General features: G+C 47.4%; 2 protein-coding genes across 4 annotated transcripts; both read left to right on the plus strand.

Annotated features, from left to right (window-relative positions):
- Positions 1-66: 66 nt before the first annotated feature.
- Positions 67-4,844, plus strand: H (transcriptional corepressor hairless). Its single transcript, XM_071779394.1, has 3 exons — positions 67-2,378; positions 2,543-3,382; positions 3,475-4,844. Exons 1-3 carry the CDS (start codon positions 2,033-2,035, stop codon positions 3,507-3,509), a joined length of 1,221 nt encoding a protein of 406 aa, XP_071635495.1. The 5' UTR covers positions 67-2,032; the 3' UTR covers positions 3,510-4,844.
- A 769-nt stretch (positions 4,845-5,613) lies between these two features.
- On the plus strand, positions 5,614-18,574 carry Mta1-like (metastasis associated 1-like). Of its 3 annotated transcripts, none has more exons than XM_071777757.1 (13): positions 5,614-6,168; positions 6,305-6,963; positions 8,074-8,141; positions 8,378-8,471; positions 11,574-11,756; positions 13,584-13,829; positions 13,913-14,181; positions 14,293-14,481; positions 14,568-14,990; positions 15,076-15,670; positions 16,154-16,300; positions 16,803-17,064; positions 17,327-18,574. In XM_071777757.1, exons 2-13 carry the CDS (start codon positions 6,849-6,851, stop codon positions 17,463-17,465), a joined length of 2,730 nt encoding a protein of 909 aa, XP_071633858.1. In that variant the 5' UTR covers positions 5,614-6,168; positions 6,305-6,848; the 3' UTR covers positions 17,466-18,574. The 3 variants fall into 3 exon arrangements, with proteins under 3 accessions (XP_071633858.1, XP_071633859.1, XP_071633860.1); XM_071777758.1 differs by having other exon boundaries at positions 5,614-6,091; XM_071777759.1 differs by lacking the exon at positions 11,574-11,756 and having other exon boundaries at positions 5,615-6,963.
- Positions 18,575-18,769: the final 195 nt, after the last annotated feature.

Here is an 18,769-nt window from a genome sequence, read left to right on the forward strand (position 1 = left end):
GAATAGCTGTATGCGGACAGGACGTCTAGAAGGTAAACAGATATTTGCCAGATCTATAAAAACGACATTTCCGCGCGGCGTCTCGCTTGACCAGCACGAAATGCTCCTCCAGGAGGTCCGTTTCACTCGAGTGACGCGAACCATCGGCATCTGGGAGGAAAGGAGAAAGAAATAAAAAAAAAAAGCGAAGAGGAAGTTCCTTCTGGCGCGTTGAATCGCGTCCGCGCCGATACGAATTTCGCGCGCGTTCCCGTTCGCGCCGCGATGAGGCACGGGAGTCTCGGGACGAGCGGAATGTTCCGCGATTTGACACAAACGAGACGAAACGCGAACATTTCGGCAAGGAGGGCGGGAGGGAGAGCAGCGGGAGAGAGAGAAAACGAGAGAGAGAGAGATGGGAAAAGAGTTCGCGCGGGTTTGATTTTTATCGAGTGGGACGGGGGGGGACGTTGCAATTTCACGGGGGGAACGAGAATTATACCGGACGCGGATTCGAGCTCGTCGCGAATGTCGCGATCATCCACGAAGATCTCGCGCGGGTCGAGATCGCGGAAATCGCGCGCGAGAGAGAGAGAGAGAGATCGCGCGCAAGATGGCGAGGGGGGCGGGAAGGGAGAGGAGCAGGGAGGCGCGAGGAACGCGCGGAACGCGAACCGCCACCGCCACCAGTGTTGTCGACGAGAAGGGTCGACACCGTCGACTCGAGGAGGCGATCGGATCGGAGTAGTGCTTCTACGCTCTTTTACCCCTCCCCTCCCCCAACTCCCCCCCAGCGGACGGCAGGCACGGGGGCCGAGAGGAAACGTCGCGAGAGCGAGCGAGCAAAAACGGACGGACGGACTCGGTGTAACGGCTGGTGCGCTCTGCGGATTACGCGTGTGCTCGTGTGGGCGAACGACACGGGGGGCTCCGTGCCGGCGACAACGCGGACGCGCCACTCGGACCACAGCTCGCTCGGGGTGTAGCGAAACACATGTGTCGCGGCCGTGCGGTGTTCCCCACCGCCGCGGACTGCCGCCCGTCGCCGTACCGTCCCGCAGGCTGCACGAGGCCGTCCCGGGCTGCACGCGGACCGCGGGAGCACGGGGCGCCCGTCCCCGCGGACCTACCCGAGGACGATGCGCCGCGCGCCGACGGCGGCGGTCTAGCCACCACCAGCAGCAGCAGAAGAAGCGGAAGGCGGTAGTGCGTGCGTGGGTGGGTTGGGTGTCTCTGGCACTGGCGGAGTGGCGGCCGCCTGCCGCCGCCAACACGCTCGTCGCACACCGGATTTCACCGCGGGGGCCCCGCGAGCTGTGCGAAAACCGATACCGTATCGCGCCACAACCCGACGCGACGTCGGCAGCCCTCGCCCGGAGTGAGGAACCCGGCGCCGCAGCCGCACGCCACACGCGCGCACACGTTGTATTTCCCCTCCGGAGCGAGAAGAGGAAAGGAGAGGATAAAAAAAAAAGGAGAATGAAATATGTCGCCCCTCCGCCGTCCGCGGCATTTGACGCCGCTGCCCGCGCGCTGGTGACTCCGCTGGTACGATGACACCGCGACCGAGCCAGCGACGGATCGCACCGGAGAACGGTCACGCGTTCCTGTCCGCCAGCGAGTAAAATCCTCGGCCGTACGGTTCCGCGGCCGCGGACCGAACCGAACCTGCGTGTATACCGTCTGTCAGCCATCATGATACTCGCCCGCGAGTCGTGACTTCTGGTGTGCTCCACTATAATCTCCGACGTCCCGTCCGAGTGGCATGAGTTTTGACCGACTGTCCGCGCCGCGACACACGTGCCTCAGACTTTTGTTAATTGCAGGTCCCCGTTACGTCGGATGTTTAGTGGTGAGAGATTCCCGGAGGAGTGCGAGGATGCATCATCGCGCCGCCCGCGCCGAGGCCGAACGCCGCCGCGACGTCTCGTGCGCACGGGTCTGATTCTCTGAGAGAAAGTCAACAAGCTGCTACCTTGTTGTGTCACACGCCCGGAGAGGTCCAAGTATGAGTGGCCCAGCGGAGGAAAATGGATACCGGTAAAGTGTCAGCATGCGCGAAAAGTCAGCAGAATGTCATGCTCACACAGGTCACGTGAGGGGCACGACAGAGATGTGCTCGCGTGATCCACCTACACTGCACCCGACCCTCGCCAAGGCAAATGGTAAAAATTCGAGTCCCCAGCCAGCTCATCACACGGAGGCGCAACGTATCGACGGCAACCTGCTGCCAACTCCCGGCGGTCGCTTGAAATTCTTCAAAGATGGAAAGTTCATCCTGGAACTGTCTCACCGCAGGGACGGGGAAAAGACTACGTGGTTTCCCGTGCCGAAGAAAACCTTCTGGCCGCCCGCCAGCACCATCCCGAATCGGCAGGAGAGCTCTACTTCCCTCAGTGGTGGGTCCAAGGATGCATTCATGCGTATTATGCAAAGTTTTTTTTTACATTTTGTGATTTCTTTTGCATACGTTTATTATATTTCCAAGAATAGATTTGTAAATATTGTTTCTCAGGTTTTTTACACAAGCCAGATAACGCGTAACATCGCATTCTGTCCTCAGTTTCCGATGACAATTCGTCGGTCCAATCCAGTCCTTGGCAGAGAGATCATTGCTGGAAGCAGACCCATCCCCGACGTAGGATAACCACGGAGTTCAATTTTTATTACCGTCGAAATCCGAGGACTCGCTTGTGCGCGCATCTTCGCTTGATAGCGAGGAAACGCAGGCGCCCGTTAGATTCCACGACCGCGACCTCGGTTCCGGAATCGACGACGGCCTATCCAACGAGAGGGTCGCGAAAATTGAACGGCACGTCGTCGTCATTGTCGTCGTCGTCGTCGTCGTCGTCGGGCAGGTTAATTCAGATCGTCGATAAACTGGCGCGCCTGCTGGATCCTAATGTCGTGTCGCCTCGCAAACGCATCCTGCGAGAGCTGGAGAGAGTCTCGTTGGAGGATCAGGCGTCCAAGAGGCGGGCCACTCCGCAGCCGCCGGTTTGCACGACGAGTGCGCCACCGACTCCTTCCTCGAAGCAAGTGTCGTCATACAGTATAACGAGTATCCTGGGGGAGGACAAGCCGAGTCCCGAGCCGGGTTTCTTGAGGACACTGCTGAAGCCGGACGACCGGCAGCCTGTGAAATACTCATCGACTAACGCCTATCCGAGGGTACGAATCGATCCCTATATCGGGTCCAGCAATACATCCGTTCATCATCCGCTGTACGGGATACCGATGTTGCCACCTGGACCATATAGGGCGGCGCCTCTATGGATGGCGCCTCATTATCCGTCTCCCGTCCACTATTCGCCTCCTATGCACGTGTACGCACCGCCGCATTCTCATCCATCGTCCCCACATTACAAAGACTATAGGGAACAAACTCTCACACCTCCTTCAGGTATATGTTCGATTTACTTATCATAAATATAAGTATCAGGATGAATGGGATATATTCGAAAATGTGCTCATGTCTCTATTTTTCGTTTGCAGATATGCCTCTGAATCTGTCGAAGCATTCGGGTTGAATCTCAGGATCCCAATAGAGTTGGTGCCTTACGAGTGGACAAAATACTGCGCAAACACTGCCCGTGCAACGACAATGCGATATATATTAGTATTTTTTTATTCATAAAACAATAGTATCTTAGTAAGTAGAGGAAGAGAGAGAGAGAGAGAGAGAGAGAGAAAGAGAGAGTGAGAGCGACAAATATGATGAAGCCAGATAGTTGGATTTTGGGAGAGCTATACTTGTACATACAAATGCATAAATTTGTCAATGGCGGCATAGGTATTTTATATTAATATTACACGCAAGATTAAAAAAAAAAGAAGGAAAAATCGTGAGTGGTAATATACAAAAAACGTTATATAAAAAATGCAGCTGTATGTGTGTATATGTTACACATATTTTTATCGTACGCGACCTGCGAGTAAAGCCGCGTAGAAAGAAAAAAAAATAGAAAGAGGTAAAAGAATCGGTGTGCGGTTTCTTTAATTATTTAAAACGATTGTAAACGATCCATATGTAGTCAACGCGGGAATGTATTGGCAATTGATCGAATCATTCGTACGTTTTTTTTACTCTTTCGACATTGCTACTCTTATTTTATATAGACGAAGACGGGGGAGCGCACGCGTAAACCTGTGCAGGAGTGCAGGTCTCATCCTGTGCATCTCATTTATGCATTTTCCCGTTATTCTTATAACGTTACTGTCATTATTATCATTAATGGAAAAAAAATGGTACATTATCTTAAAGGAGTCGATAAGAAAAGACATAGGATTATGTACAGAACAGATTATTGCCTCTATATCTCTAGCGTATTAATTATTCTTAAAGATAGAAATGCATAATAAATTTAGGCTCTAATAGAATATATCCACAATGGTATACAGTTATTTATACGATATTATATATAACGCAAAAAATATACGAGAGAACACAAAATTACTTTGGTAACGACCGTGGGGTGTGCCTTACAGAGAGAACTAACGAAATTCCATGAAATTAAATTATGAACGTTCTTGCGGATGTGTATTATTATAAAAAGGAGGCACTATATATTGTGTATATAATAAATATATCTTTGTGTTACGTGTATTTTCATCAAATCGACATTCTATTCGTTGCTCTATTTATTATTAGTCAGGCGCATCGAGAAACATTTTCACGTGAAAGCAAGGCAAGCTCGCACAGGTTCTACAAATTAAGTGAGTAATTTTAATTGTTCGGCGCGTGTGTGTACGCGATTCCCTTTAGCGATTCCGACAAAAAAGTATGGAGGAGTACATATGTGACTGCGCATTAGCAATTGTATAGAAAAAGACTAATTTCGTAAATATAAATATTTCATATACTACGTACAAATATTATTTCATTTACCACGAGCATTCCCCCAATTCAGGAATCTACAATTGTCTCTTTCTTCTAATTATTGTGCTATTCGATACTTCAATAGAAATTGTTTCTTCAATTATATTATTGTTATTTATATGTATTACTTTCTCATTACGATCGCAATAATTGCTCCGTCATTTGTCTTCCGTAGCAACAATGTAAATTCATATTTGAAGGGGTAAAAGCTATAGTGGTGTAAGTAAAATTTTTTGAAATATCGACTCGTGTGCATAGATGCAATCTATACAATATATAAATTGCATCTATGCACACGAAACAATATTTTAAAAAATTTGACTTACACCACTATGGCTTTTACCGCTCCATTTATAATAATGTAAATTTATGGCGATTTGGCGACATAATTCAAAATAACCGCCTTTAGTTTTAAACGCAGGGTGACCACTAGTGTTTCATGGCAACTGCACGTTAAAATTTAATTAAGCGCGCAAATTAACACAAGATATTAATTAGTTTCATTACGGTAGTATAAAAAAAATTAAATCTTCAAAGTGCCAGTTTATTTATTACATTCAATCAAAATAGAATTTTTAGAAAAACTAGTACAAATAAAAAAAATGGCGGACCAATCGCGGGTCACCGTCTCGGGCTTCGACCAGAAAGTCTCTAGACGGGCCGTCCGGTTTTTCTTGAGTTTTTCTCGCGCGATTCCCCGGCAGATCCGCGCGGCGGCGCTCGCGCTCGCCATCGGTTATTTCTCCGTTACTCGAACGCGCCGGGGAGTGCGTTGGCTTCTCGCGACTCGCACAGGCGCGGGCGAGCGGTGCGGTGTGATCGCGAGTCAAAAAGGGACGTGGTACTATCGCGACGCGGCGACCGTGGACGCCGCTCGAGAGTGTGCGAACGGGTGAGGTGGGTCTCTCGCGGACGCGGACAGCGGGACACGTAATAGGTGCGCGGTGTAACTTCGCGCGGACAGGACGGACGGCCGACTCGGGGTCCCGGTGCGGCGAGAGGCAACTCCGGCGCAGCCCCTCGGTCCGCGCGCGTTAGCGGCTCGCGCTCGCCGCCGCGACGAACGAAAATGGCGGGCCGTGTCGGCCTCGATGCTACGAGCGGCGGCAGCGGCGGTCGCCGACGACCTTGTTAGCCCCCGCGTCTCGCGCGGTGACACGTGTGTGCGAGCTCGACGACGAGACGGTCGCGTGAATCGACGCCGACCGTACGGGGGATTTTCCCGCCCTCCCGGTGTGTTGCGTGCTGCGTGTCGCTCGCACGCATACACGGACGGACGGACGCACGCACGCACGCACGTTTCTTCACGGGTACGTACGCACCGCATTCACGCATTTACGCACGCACGCACGCTCGTTCGTCCGTCGTCGGGTAAGCGTGTCGTTGAAAAACGGAACGAGCCGAACGGAACCGCGGAACGTTATATCTGAGTGTTGTGAATAACAGTTCGACGGTGGGCAGCACGCACATAGTACTCCGGCCCGCGGGAGAGAAGGAGACGGAGAAGACACAGGTAGCGACCGTGCGAACCCCCGCAGGTGGGAGGAAGGAAGGGCAGGAAGGAAGGAAGGAGAGAAAGAGAGAAAGAGACGGAGCGGAAAGAGGGAGAGACGGAGGAGGACGGAGATAGGGCAATAGAAAGAGCGAAACCCCCCCTCTCCTCTCCTCCCCGGGAGAGAGAGAACAGAGACAGACGGACAGAGGACGCACTGGCGGCGAGAGGCAGACGGCAACGAAAGTTTAATAGTGGCGGATCGACGATGGGCAAACAAACACGATGGAGTGAGTTCGCCGCGAGGTGTTGACCGTGCCGTTCAGGTGACGAAAGAGAGAGAAAAATACGAGTGAGTACGCGGGGAACTGCCGGAGTAAGATAGAGAGCGACGGTGATAATTAGACGGAGGGAGACAGAGAGTGCGAGAGTGCCGCGATCGGCGGCAGCGACCGCGGGGGATTGTAACACACGTTGCGGGAGGACGACGAAGTCTTGATGCCGATGCCGGCCGAATACCACGAGGGCCACAGTAACCACGAGAACGCCAATTTCGCTCTCGGGTCCACGCAGGACGCCAACGACATGACGGCCAACATGTACCGGGTGGGAGGTAAAGTATAACCGCATGCATTCCGCGGCCTGTGTTGTCCGGACTCCGGAGTCGAGGGGAACGTTGTCCGGCGACAACGACGACGATGACCGACGACGATAGCGATGTCGATCGTCAACGTCGTCGTCGACGTCGTCGTCGTCGTCGTTTTCGTGAATTCGAGAATGTGAGAGACGAAGAGAGGGAGAGAGAGAGATAGCGGCTTTAATTAACTCCGAGAAATTAATGTTTGCAAATGGCATCGCAATGGCGTCCCCTATACCCTCCGCGCGCGGCGCGTTCTTCCCCCTTCCCCTCCCGCTTTTACCGCTCGCCCCCGCTCCCCGCGCGCCCTCTCTTCTTTCCACTCTTCATCTGGATCTCCCTCGTCCTCTCCGCCACCCCTCGGCCCCCCTTCTCCCCCCCTTCGGTAACGTCCTATACCTACGCTCCAGCTTTTCCTCCCCCCCTCCTCGCCCATCCGACTCCACCATTCTTCCTTCTCTCTCTCGCTCTCTTTGACTCTCTCTCTCTCTCTCTCTCTCTCTCTCTCTCTCTCTCCCTCTCCCCCTGCCCTTCGTTCGCCACCTTCCTCCCCCACGTCCCCCTTCCCCCCGTGCAACCGTCCTCTCTCACGTCCAGGTCACGCTAATTTCTTACGCGACAAATCTCGCGGATCAAAATTGGATCCTGGCGATTACCGCCTGGAGCCCGCCGTATTCGTTGTATCGATGCGCCCGTACACGAGGTGCCGCGCGCTAGATCTCGGCGACGAGAGCGAGAGACCGTTTTCCCTTTCCCCTTCCTTTCGTCCTCTCACCCCTACTCTTCCCTCTCTTTTCGATTTTGTATCACCGGTAGCGACGGCAGCGGCAGCGTGCACGTCCGGCCGAAATCTCTACTTCCGCCTTGACCTCAACGAATTTTTTCGAGAATGATCTCAAAGATCTAGGAGAAGATCATTTCACCGGTCTCTCTTCCCTTTTTTCGAGAGAGGACGTCGGTTATGCCAAACGCGAGACAATTTAAAGCTCATTGAGATGGATAATTTATAGTTCTTATATACGCTTTTCTCTCGCATTTTTCTTTTTGCAAGATTGTTGATCTACGATTGCTGTTTTTTTTTTTTAGATTACGTGTATTTCGAGACTGCCACCTCGTCGCCGTATCAGATTAGGAGGATAGAAGAATTAAATAAGGTAAGATATTTAAGAGCGGAGTCTCTCGCGGCGCAGCAGCGGCGCTTTTGCATTTTAGCGAGAAATTTATAATGAGGATCGACCGGCTATTTATATTCATCCGTACTCTCGTATCTAAATATATTTAAGTCCTCTTAATAATGCAGATACACGCATACGCTTAAGCTGCCGTGGTTAGGCTCGGCGTTAAAAATTCGTTAAACCTTTTTTATTTTTTCGTTTCCCGTTTCTTCCAGACCGCGAACGGGAATGTGGAGGCAAAAGTCATGTGTTTCTTCAGGCGGAGGGATTTGCCGGCTACCTTAGTTATGCTGGCGGACAAACATCAATGTAAGTAACACACGTCCACGCGCGCAAAAGCTATATCGTGTTATCGTGAACATTTGTAAAAGGTGTGGGAAGACCATGCGTCTCTCTCAGAGAGTCTCACGTTAGTATAGAATTATTCCGATTTTTCTCCTATATATATATACATACGTCTCGCTTCACGCACATATTTTCACGTACGAGGAAAATAATACTTCCCTTTTTCTAGATAGCTAAAACACGCTTCCTCTCGAGAAGATCTATTCCGATATGCGATTTTGTAACAGTCTCCGGTTTTTTTGAATTGTATACTAACGTATTACTACTAATACTAACAACCGCACGAATGCCTGCTTTCGTTAGTTGCGACACGGGAAAAAAAATAGAGCGAAAATCTCCTGCCGCGTGTATCTCGCCCGTCGGAGATCGTCTCTCCTTAAGCGCGAACGCTACCCCGCTCGCGGCCGGCGGTCCGGCGAAATCGCGGTTTTCGAGCGTATATGCAAAATGCGACGACACGAGCGAGACGCTGAAAATTACCATAAAGTACGAGAAGGACGAGTTAGTTTTAACGCTCGCCGGCGTACAGATCGATAACCGTTCATAGGTGAGGAAAATTCATCCGCGAGCACGGTTTCATCTCTCCAGCATGGAAGATTCTGGCCGCAATTTCCAGGCGGTATCGATTTTCTCCGCTTTGGCAATCATTATTGACGAGAGACACCTCTCTCTCGCGATACAGGCGGTACGAAAATTCGAGAGATATCGGGGGGGTAGAAGAGGAGGGGGGGGGGAAGAGCGCGTGCGACACCGCGTGCATCTGTGTGTGTGCGTGTGTGCTGTGCCGTGTAATATGACTCGCACAGAGCCGGAAGAGTCGCGAGGCGTCACTGCCTTTGCGATCGTCGCCGTATAACACGGTTGTAATCAGGGGGAGGGCGAGGAGGGGGGAGCTTAGTTCGATTTGCGGAATCTATCGCGGCGAAAATCTACGTAAATGTGTCTCTATTAGAGAGGAAATAACCGGTTCCCGAAAAAATTGTCCTCTCGTACTCCTTCCTAGATCGATCAATCCCGGAGGATGCTTTTAGGAAGACTCGCGCTCGAGGTGCGCGCATTTCGCGCCTGGCTGATCTTGGACGCGATACGCGAGATCCGCTTACTCGTTCGATATTAATCCGTTCTTCGAGGATCGAAAAAGAAAGGATCGAAAAAATCGCGTTCCCAGGAGACAAGCGAGACCATATACGAGCATACGCACGTATACGCATACAACACAGAGACGCGCAGACGCACGCACGCACGCACGTATACGCACGCACGCATTTCTGTTTCGCTCGCCGCGCGCGTAGAGTTGCACATTATCCCGGGGCTTTCTCGATTTTTCCTTCGCAATGACAAAGATAATGAGACGCGGGGATTTGGGGTGGGAATGTATAATAAGTAAAGTTGCGGGGGTGGTTGGGCGGGTTGTGGGAGACGGGGGTTGTATCGATCTGCCTGGGGGGGATGGGGGTGGACGAAAGGGGGGACGCTGGTGCACCCGCTAGGTCCCCCTTTTCCACCTCCTCATCCTCCTCCATCTCCATCTACCTCCCGGCCCTCCTCCGCCTCCTCCTCCTCCTCTACCACCCCCTTTTTCCCCCTACACCCACTCCCGGTCCACCCACCACCCTCAACTAAATGGATGGCTGACGCAGGGGTTGCTTGGGTATATGTTACGTGTATTCCCTCACACCGACGCACACCGACACGTGTGTACGTGTGTGCCCGGGCGAAAATGGTGGGCCCCACTAGCCATCTTCGTTTTAAGCATTTGCTACCACTCTCCCCCCCCGTACGTTCGTCCCCCTCGCCTCGCCAGGCTCCCCCCTTTTCCCCCCCGTTCTTCCTCTCCTTCTCTTCCTCTTCTCCTCCTCTTCTTTCGCGCCCCATGTATATATATATATATATATAATATATATGTACACGTTTCTCTCTCTTTGTCTGTGTTTCTGAGTATGTGTATGTATTATACATATATATACATATATATATATATATACATGTATGTAACGGCCTCGTCGTCCATGTATATGCTTTCGTCCGGCGGTATTTGCTCCGAATTGGGTTCTCTCCCCTTTTCGTCGTATTCTCTCGCACTCTCTTTTTCTCTCTCTTTCTCTCTTGCTCCTCCGAGGTATGTACTTCGAATTTTCGTGTAAAAAAAAAAAAAAGGAATATACGTTTCTCCTTTGTCTTTCGCGGAAGTCGATACACACGCACTACGGGCGCTATCGCACCCGGGTGTGTCCGCGTGTGACTGCAAGCGAGAACGGAAGGGGGCGAAGGGGGTTCGAAGGAAAAGGGCTCTATGGAGAAATCGGTCGCGGCCCGTGCTCACGCCGGCCGGCCGGCGGAACGCTCGCGTACGGACTGCATTGGAAGGATCAACGGCTAATTAGACGGACGGCGAAAGTCCGGCCGAGCGTAATGAATTTTTATCTCGGTCCGCGCCCCGCGGTCGCCGGTCGATCGCGGAGTGCAAAAACGTCGCGCTGACGATCCGCCGCTGTCTCGTTCCGCGCGCGCTTTTCCATGCCGAGGAAGCGCCCGGCATGCGAAGGGCCACTCGGGCCACGCGAAAATATACGCTAATTATGGGGTATCTGTACTCCATCGCGTTATGCATACGTCCGCGAAACTCGAAATGAGGGTTCGACCGCCGGAGGTGGTATTTTGATCCACTCTCTTGCGGAGGAACGGTCAACGTGGCGTAGGTATTGATCTCGCACGTCGTTGCACGAATGAAAATACGACGTGGAGCTATGAATTGTAAATAGAAACGCGGACGGAATTGGCCGAGATAATCATGATCGCGATTTCGCACGTAACGCAATTGCGCAATCACGATTGCGCTTGATGAGCCGGACGACGTGTTCGTTCGGCCGGCGTGGAACGGAATCGATAGGATAGAAAAGCGTAAGGAACGTAAGGTGGATGACACGGTATAGAGCTCGTAAGGGCTGTAAGATATGGTATTTGTGCTTTATAGCACAGTCGTACGTATCTTCCTGCGTCCTATTCTGTACAAGATTAGAAAGACGAGAAATACGTAGAGTGGGTGTCTTGTAATGAAAATTCCAGTGGCAAGCGCGGAGCAGCAGAGGTCAGAATCCCCTGCGAGTACACAGAATCAGAAACTCGAGAATCCCGACACTACTAAGGAAATGACTAATAAAGATGGTATCGGGCCCAAAGTGATGATCAAAGGGGGCGGGAAAGGGGGCTGGCTGAAGGCCCCATTATCGGAGGCCCAAGAGCCCCATGGTGAGTGAGAGTAGTCGATCGAAAGATGACCAATTACCGACGAATCTAATCGAGCTTTTGCGTCTGCGAAACAGCGATTGCAAAAGTAGCAATTGTAAGGAACGCACATGTCTTTTCGCTTGTATAAAATGCGTACGTTTAGTTGGCATACAAAATTTAATTTTTGTACATTTTTCGAGTAATGCGAGATCAGTTTTTGAGCACAAGCATTTTTTAATACTTTACTGATAATACATTTTTAATTTATAGTCTTATAAAATTGACGTTAAAATAAATAATTATTTAAGGTAGACACAGAAATATATAAGTTATGTATTGAATTGTAAAACCTTATCTTATTTTAACATGTTATTGGTAAAATTGAAATTGATAAGTGTTTTCGTTCTCTCTCTCTCTCTATCTCTCTCTCTCTCTCTCACATACACACACACAAAGCGTTTAATAATGCGTAGATTCGTCGGTAAACGGCATACAACTTGCATCTTTTGATTATCTCATTAGTCTTATATAGAAGCCAGTGACGATACAAGGCTATTGATTTAGCGGCGGGATTTATCAAAATTCTTTGTAATCTTGGTGTATGTCGCGAGTCAAGGCAAATTTCACTGTAAGGCCAAAGAGACAACAAATTGGGCGTAGCCCGAGCTCCTTTCTTTTAGTTAATTGACAAGGGGTTCGGTGACTTTTATCACAAAAGTGCCCGTACAAATCATTCATTCGCGTTCATTCACAATCACATTCATATAAATACCTCGCCCAGTATTATTGATTTTTCGTATTTATTCAACTTCTTATATTTAGAACAGTAGATTCTCTCGCGAACATCTTATTTATCAGCATCTTTATCGTATCGCCAGCTTTAAATATTCTCGATCCTCCCGTTAGTCCAGCTAGAGTCTCGTCGACGTGGCACACCTTCACCTATCATTCACATATACATAAAAAGAAGAATCCCGCCGCATTATATATGATGACACTTTAGTAATCTGAGGCTTCTTTAAACGACGTAATTTTTTATCGACAGTTAATCGCCTTTCCGTTGCAGATTATTGTTTTTGCCTTGCAATTTTTCTTCGTTTGCCTTTATGTTGCCCGCTCTTGCTGATGTTTCTCTTTTTGGTTCAATACCACGCTCGAGTTTTCATTGATTCTGCCGTATCCCCGCATTTCATTTACTTCAATACTTTAACTTCCTGCGAAATAGATGAGACGAGTAAGAGATTAATTAAAAAGATAATGCTGTAGGTACTCAGGACGTACGTTAGTCTTGGGTTAACCGAAAGCTACAAGACGTCGCGTGAATTAACTTCCACTCGATACCAAACCGATATAGAATTTTATTACAAAAATTATTAAGACAATTAGTTAAAGGTACGAGCGACAAAGATGATAATGAAAAATGAAAATAGCTTCATGGATGTTCAAGTATGAGGATTTAAGCATTTCGTCTCCTCGCGTGTTTAGCCTTTATGTTTATCTTCTTTATATTTACATTTTGATAGGCTTTACCGTTATTGCATACCTCTTCTGCATGTTCTTTAGAAAATAATCTCTTCCTTATAGTGATGTGACTGCTTTCAATCGATATATATATATTAATGAAAAGTAAAGTGCAACAATTTATATGGTTTCAAGTTTTAAAATTATTTGCTTAGAAAATTAAATGTATTATTTTATAAATATATGAGTATTCAGCTTTTTTAACTTTTTCATTGTTGATAACATATTCTTTTTTTTCTGTTATTCGAACTTATATTGATTTACACAATGATATTCTATCTCACGAGATACACGAATATTATTTCGCTTTTTTTTCGTCGTGTATAGGGATGGAAGAAGGTGTTCCTGGAGGAGTAACGGAGTTAAGTTCTAAGCAACGTCACCAAATGAAACACAGGGAACTGTTTTTATCGCGGCAAGTGGAGACGATGCCCGCCACGCACATTAGGGGCAAATGCTGCGTTACGTTATTGAATGAAACCGAATCCTTGACGAGCTACCTGAACAAGGAGGATTCATTTTTTTATTGCTTAGTATTTGATCCTGCTCAACGTACTTTGCTTGCTGACAAAGGTAAGATATCAAGGTGCACATTTCTATTACGAGCGATATACGAGAAACGAATCGAGATTAACTTAATACTTGTTATGTTGTAGGCGAAATTAGAGTAGGTAATAGATATCAAGCAACAGATATACCGGCGGTTTTGACGCTTGCGGAGAGAGAGGCGGATTCTCGCAGGTTACAAGACTTGGAGACCTTGGTTTGGACTCCGAGACACAATTTGACAGATCGTCAAATTGATCAATTCCTCGTCGTTAGCAGATCAGTAGGCACCTTCGCGAGAGCCTTAGACTGTTCGTCCTCCATTAAGCAGCCCTCCTTGCATATGTCCGCAGCTGCTGCATCTAGAGACATCACTCTGGTGAGGGACGTTCCGTTTGGCGCATGTTCTGCGGACAGATAAATATAAATAGATAAATGAATGTTCTTACAGAGAGTATTGTGTCATTAAATTTTGTCAATTGTATTGCAGTTTCACGCGATGGATACATTGCACCTGCATGCCTATGACTTATCGAATGCCTTAGCGTCTCTAGTACCTAGCACCGGCCCCGTATTGTGCCGGGACGAGATGGAAGAATGGAGCGCGTCCGAGGCGAATCTGTTCGAAGAGGCGCTCGAGAAATATGGGAAGGATTTCGCCGACATACGAGCGGACTTTGTGAGCGCGAATTAATACATATGAATGAATAAGAACGTAGCTACATTTGAGCAGGTTTATTAACGTACGTTTCTTATGTCTTCCAGTTACCGTGGAAAACGCTGAAGAATGTAATTGAGTACTATTACATGTGGAAAACGACGGATCGGTATGTCCAACAGAAAAGAGTAAAAGCTGTAGAGGCGGAAAGTAAACTGAAGCAAGTATACATACCGAATTACAACAAGAGTCCCGCGTCGACAACCGCTCCTTCCACCGCCACGATTGTACCTCTGGGCAATAGTAACAACAACAACAACGGAAAGCCGACCAGCATTTTGAACGGTAATAGTAACGGCAGTATGGTGGGCGACAATTCTGGAATACTTATGGTCGGAGTCGGTGGGAAGCCATGCGAGAGTTGTCAAGTCGTCCAAAGTCCACAGTGGTATGCCTGGGGACCACCGCACATGCAGTACCGTCTCTGTCAAACCTGTTGGACATATTGGAAGAAGTACGGAGGGCTCAAGGTATGCGTACGATCACTTCAACGAGATTGTCGCGGTAATGACGAACTTGTACATCTCATGCCACTTTCTCTTTGCCACGAAATAGGTGCCGTCGCGCATAGACGACGTCGATCTCGAAAGGAAACGTGCTGGCGCCGGATCGGATGAAGAGAGCAAAGGGGTGGGCGGCGCGCACAGGCCGCATCGATGCAGCATTCCCACCTGTGGCAAGGAGTTCAAACTGAAGGCTCACCTGAGCCGTCACTATGCGAGCGCACATGGAGTGGATCTGCGCGGCGCCGCCGGAAGCGGCGGCGGCGGCGGCGGATCGCCGCGACCGGTCATGAAGACCCGGTCCGCATTCTACTTGCGCACCTCCTTGTTGGCGCGTGCCGCGCGACGTCTGTGCGCTGTGCAATTGCGCACACGTCACGCCGCGCGGGCGCCCCATCAGCCGGTGAATGCCGCGCCGTTGCGGCACCTATGCGCCCAGCTAGCATCCAAGACACCTTCGGAGCTACGTCTCCTTTCACGCGCCGTACGACTTCGGACGCGTCCTAAAGTGATCGACATCGCCTCGCGCCTAGGCGATCATCCAGCACCACGGCAACCCGGCGACTGGGACTGGCTGACATTGACTTCCCCGGCGCAACGCAAGCAGCCCGATCGAGTCTCATTTCCACGTCCGCCAAAAGCACCGGGTACATAACATGCATTTATTTTATATATATACATGATTTAAAAAATTAGACAAAAATCAGGTAAGGTATGTAAGATCTTTTGAGATGGTAGTCTTGACAAGTTTTTCAGTAATAAAGAAATGAAGTAGGTATATACCTGTAATATATTGTTAAGAAGAACGCGATGATTTTTTGTTTGTTGTATTGGGAATATTACTCATTATATTATCTCATTATTTATCCAACATTCTTGATTATTTCAATTTACTCTATGTATACTATAATTACAACACGATTATAAGTATATAATACATGCTAATGATGCATATACAACAGAATATTTTCGTATTCCGTCTTGTTTGAGATAATTTTACACGAAGCAGAAAGAAATTACACTACAAAGTATTTGTATTACTGATAAAACCAGAGATAATTTAGTTAATTACCTTCATATACATATGTGTATGACACACATTATCTGATCACAAAGTATTAACGTTTTAGATGGCAGTCTTTTATACGAGAGGGTACCAAACAAGCCTGAGGTGGACAGGCTCACGTTGACGCCACCCCAGCCGCAGCCTGTCATGTCGACCCAGCAGAATATCTTGAAACGCCCAAGACCGTTCGACGAAATCAACGGTTCAGATGGTAAGTTTCACTATCACGCTCAATGCGCTTAATATCATTCGTGTTTCATTACGATTGAAAGATAATTTTATGCAAATGCAAGATTTTTTTATTGATTAATGGTAACAATGATAATTAATTCATGGATAGGGAATATCCAAACAAAATACCTTTTTCGTTTATATAAACTGTTATTATAAGTAATGAAAAAAAAGAGAGAATTTTATGTGCATCTCAATAAAGCGTCTAAGCAAGAATCTGTTTAAATAATTTGTCTTTTTATGTAGAAATATTAGCCAGACAAGATCTTATATCTCAATAGCGATTAGTACCTGACAAATGGGACTTTTATAATCGTGTATTAATACACATTAAATAATTTAGAAAAGCATATTTTTTTGACGTGATATTAATATTGATAATCGTTAACACGCCATGAAGATATCTTGCAAGTACGATTATATATCAAAGTAACTGAAGTGTTCTTTAAAATTGTCACGAGTCTTTGTCTTTCCGTTTCTAGGTATCGCCCTGAACGCAGGGCTCCCTTCTGGCGCACCGCCCACGAAAAGAACTCATCATCCACAGCAACTGCATCCGAAGCACACGCTGGAGCATTCCGCGCCCGCAGTTCTTCCTCTTGCGCCACCTCTCAATGGTAGGGCTTCTCATCCACATACGCTGCCTCATGGTCCACCGCTATCCAGAAGTAACGCGCGTAAACAAGTCATGTCGTGGATGGATGCGCCTGATGATGTCTACTTCCGCGCCACCGAACAGATCAAGTTAGTATAAAAAGTCAGATGATCGAAGACAAGCATAAATCTCGAGGAATAATCAATGTAAAGAATGTAAAGAAATTTTTAAAAAAATCTTTGATTATGACATTTATTAATTACGTAATGAAAATAATTTCAAAGAAGTAAGATAATGCAAAAAAAAATACAATAATTTTTTATCTTAATTCTTAATGTTTTAATAATCATGATTATATGGTAATAACGCATGCATTTGCTATGCTAATTCTTCTAATTTACCGAATTGCAGAAGAGCCAGAAGAGCCCTGTCCTCGGTAGAGTTACGAAGAGCGGCACGCAAACCGTGGCGCAGAATGTCGCTTCCCCTGAATCCGCTTCACCTCCAAAGAGCAGGTCGTCAAGATGACATGGTTGTTATCTTGGATTGAATCCGCACAATCAGGACAAACACAATCGGACGATATTGTATTGTCGGTTCACTAATTGCAAAGCGTGACGCTGTTAACGTAATCTTTAATCAAGTGAAGTTACATATAGTGAAGATCACAGTTTTGTGTATTGTCATCGGTAGCTCCGATCGAGCAACAATCGTTAACTTTAGAATCGGAAGATTTCGAAAGCTCCTCCATGACGAGATTTCTTTTTTTTCTCTTGGAAGACGAGCAAATCGTGTGGTAATAGAAAAGAAAGGCCTCGCTTGACCGAACGTGTATGTTGAACAATCGAGAACATCGTTGAACTGTAACGACTTCACTACTTATGGAGTACTATTGAAGAATTAATGTTCAGCGAACTAAGTCATTCAACGTGAAACATGATTTTCTATCCGTATTAATTATTGTTGTTATTAATAATAATTATTAATAATTGAATGTACATATACATTATACTACACACATAGCCATGCAACATAACACACAGCTATGCGACACGACAAACACAAACATACATATACACACATTTCACAAACACACTCTAAATATATACATGGACACATCCAAGTACCAAAATTTGGTATGAATTTAATAGCGATAAAAAAATATTGGCCGATATCTGCGGATAAGCTCATGAACAGTTGTGCGCAGAACACACAATGGTAGTACAATTTTCGAATAACATTTGGAACGGACGGAACGGAGTATATTTCTAAGTATAACATACTTCCAAATCGATACCAATATGTTTTTCGGAAGTTAATTACTCGAGCGTTGTATTTTCTGAGCGCAACTAACGTTACGGCCGTGCAGGTAAAAGAGACGAATGTCTGATCGGAAGCGAATGCGTTAGGGAGAAAAAGAGTAAGCGAGAGAGAGAGAGAGAGAGAGAGAAAGAGAGTGTGCGCGAGAGAATATGTAACCGAGCGAGAGAACATGTAACCAAGTGAGAGAATATGTAATCGAGTGAGAGAGAATGAATTAGTACGTATGGGAGACAGAAAGAAGGAGTGCTCACTGTGAATATTTTTATTAAATTTTCAAGTTTGATGACTTCCGTCTAAAAAATTAATAAATAAACATAAGCATAAGTGAAAACAGTATCCTAATCGTTCTCGGCTGCCGTTGATTCTTGTTCCAAAAAGGTTTAACTGCATGCGAAAGGCTTCGTTGTCGCGATACCATCGAATTTCCCGTGTTTAACGAATTTTCCCCAACTCTTCCTCGTTCTATCCCTGAAGCGATGAAATAATTTCGACTTTCGTTTCTACGTTGAATAATATCGCGATTAGTTTGTC

The sequence above is a fragment of the Temnothorax longispinosus genome, chromosome 5 (assembly GCF_030848805.1).
Source record: "Temnothorax longispinosus isolate EJ_2023e chromosome 5, Tlon_JGU_v1, whole genome shotgun sequence".
In the NCBI taxonomy this organism is placed as follows: Eukaryota; Metazoa; Arthropoda; class Insecta; order Hymenoptera; family Formicidae; genus Temnothorax; species Temnothorax longispinosus.

Bases quoted from the DNA above. Each gene is read 5' to 3' on its own strand.
- H (XM_071779394.1), top strand. From the start codon at position 2,033: ATGCGCGAAAAGTCAGCAGAATGTCATGCTCACACAGGTCACGTGAGG. The intron at 2,379-2,542 runs GTGGGTCCAAGG...TTCTGTCCTCAG, and splicing joins GAGCTCTACTTCCCTCAGTG to TTTCCGATGACAATTCGTCG. The intron at 3,383-3,474 runs GTATATGTTCGA...TTTCGTTTGCAG, and splicing joins AACTCTCACACCTCCTTCAG to ATATGCCTCTGAATCTGTCG.
- Mta1-like (XM_071777757.1), top strand. From the start codon at position 6,849: ATGCCGATGCCGGCCGAATACCACGAGGGCCACAGTAACCACGAGAAC. The intron at 13,830-13,912 runs GTAAGATATCAA...GTTATGTTGTAG, and splicing joins TACTTTGCTTGCTGACAAAG to GCGAAATTAGAGTAGGTAAT. The intron at 17,065-17,326 runs GTTAGTATAAAA...ACCGAATTGCAG, and splicing joins CGCGCCACCGAACAGATCAA to AAGAGCCAGAAGAGCCCTGT.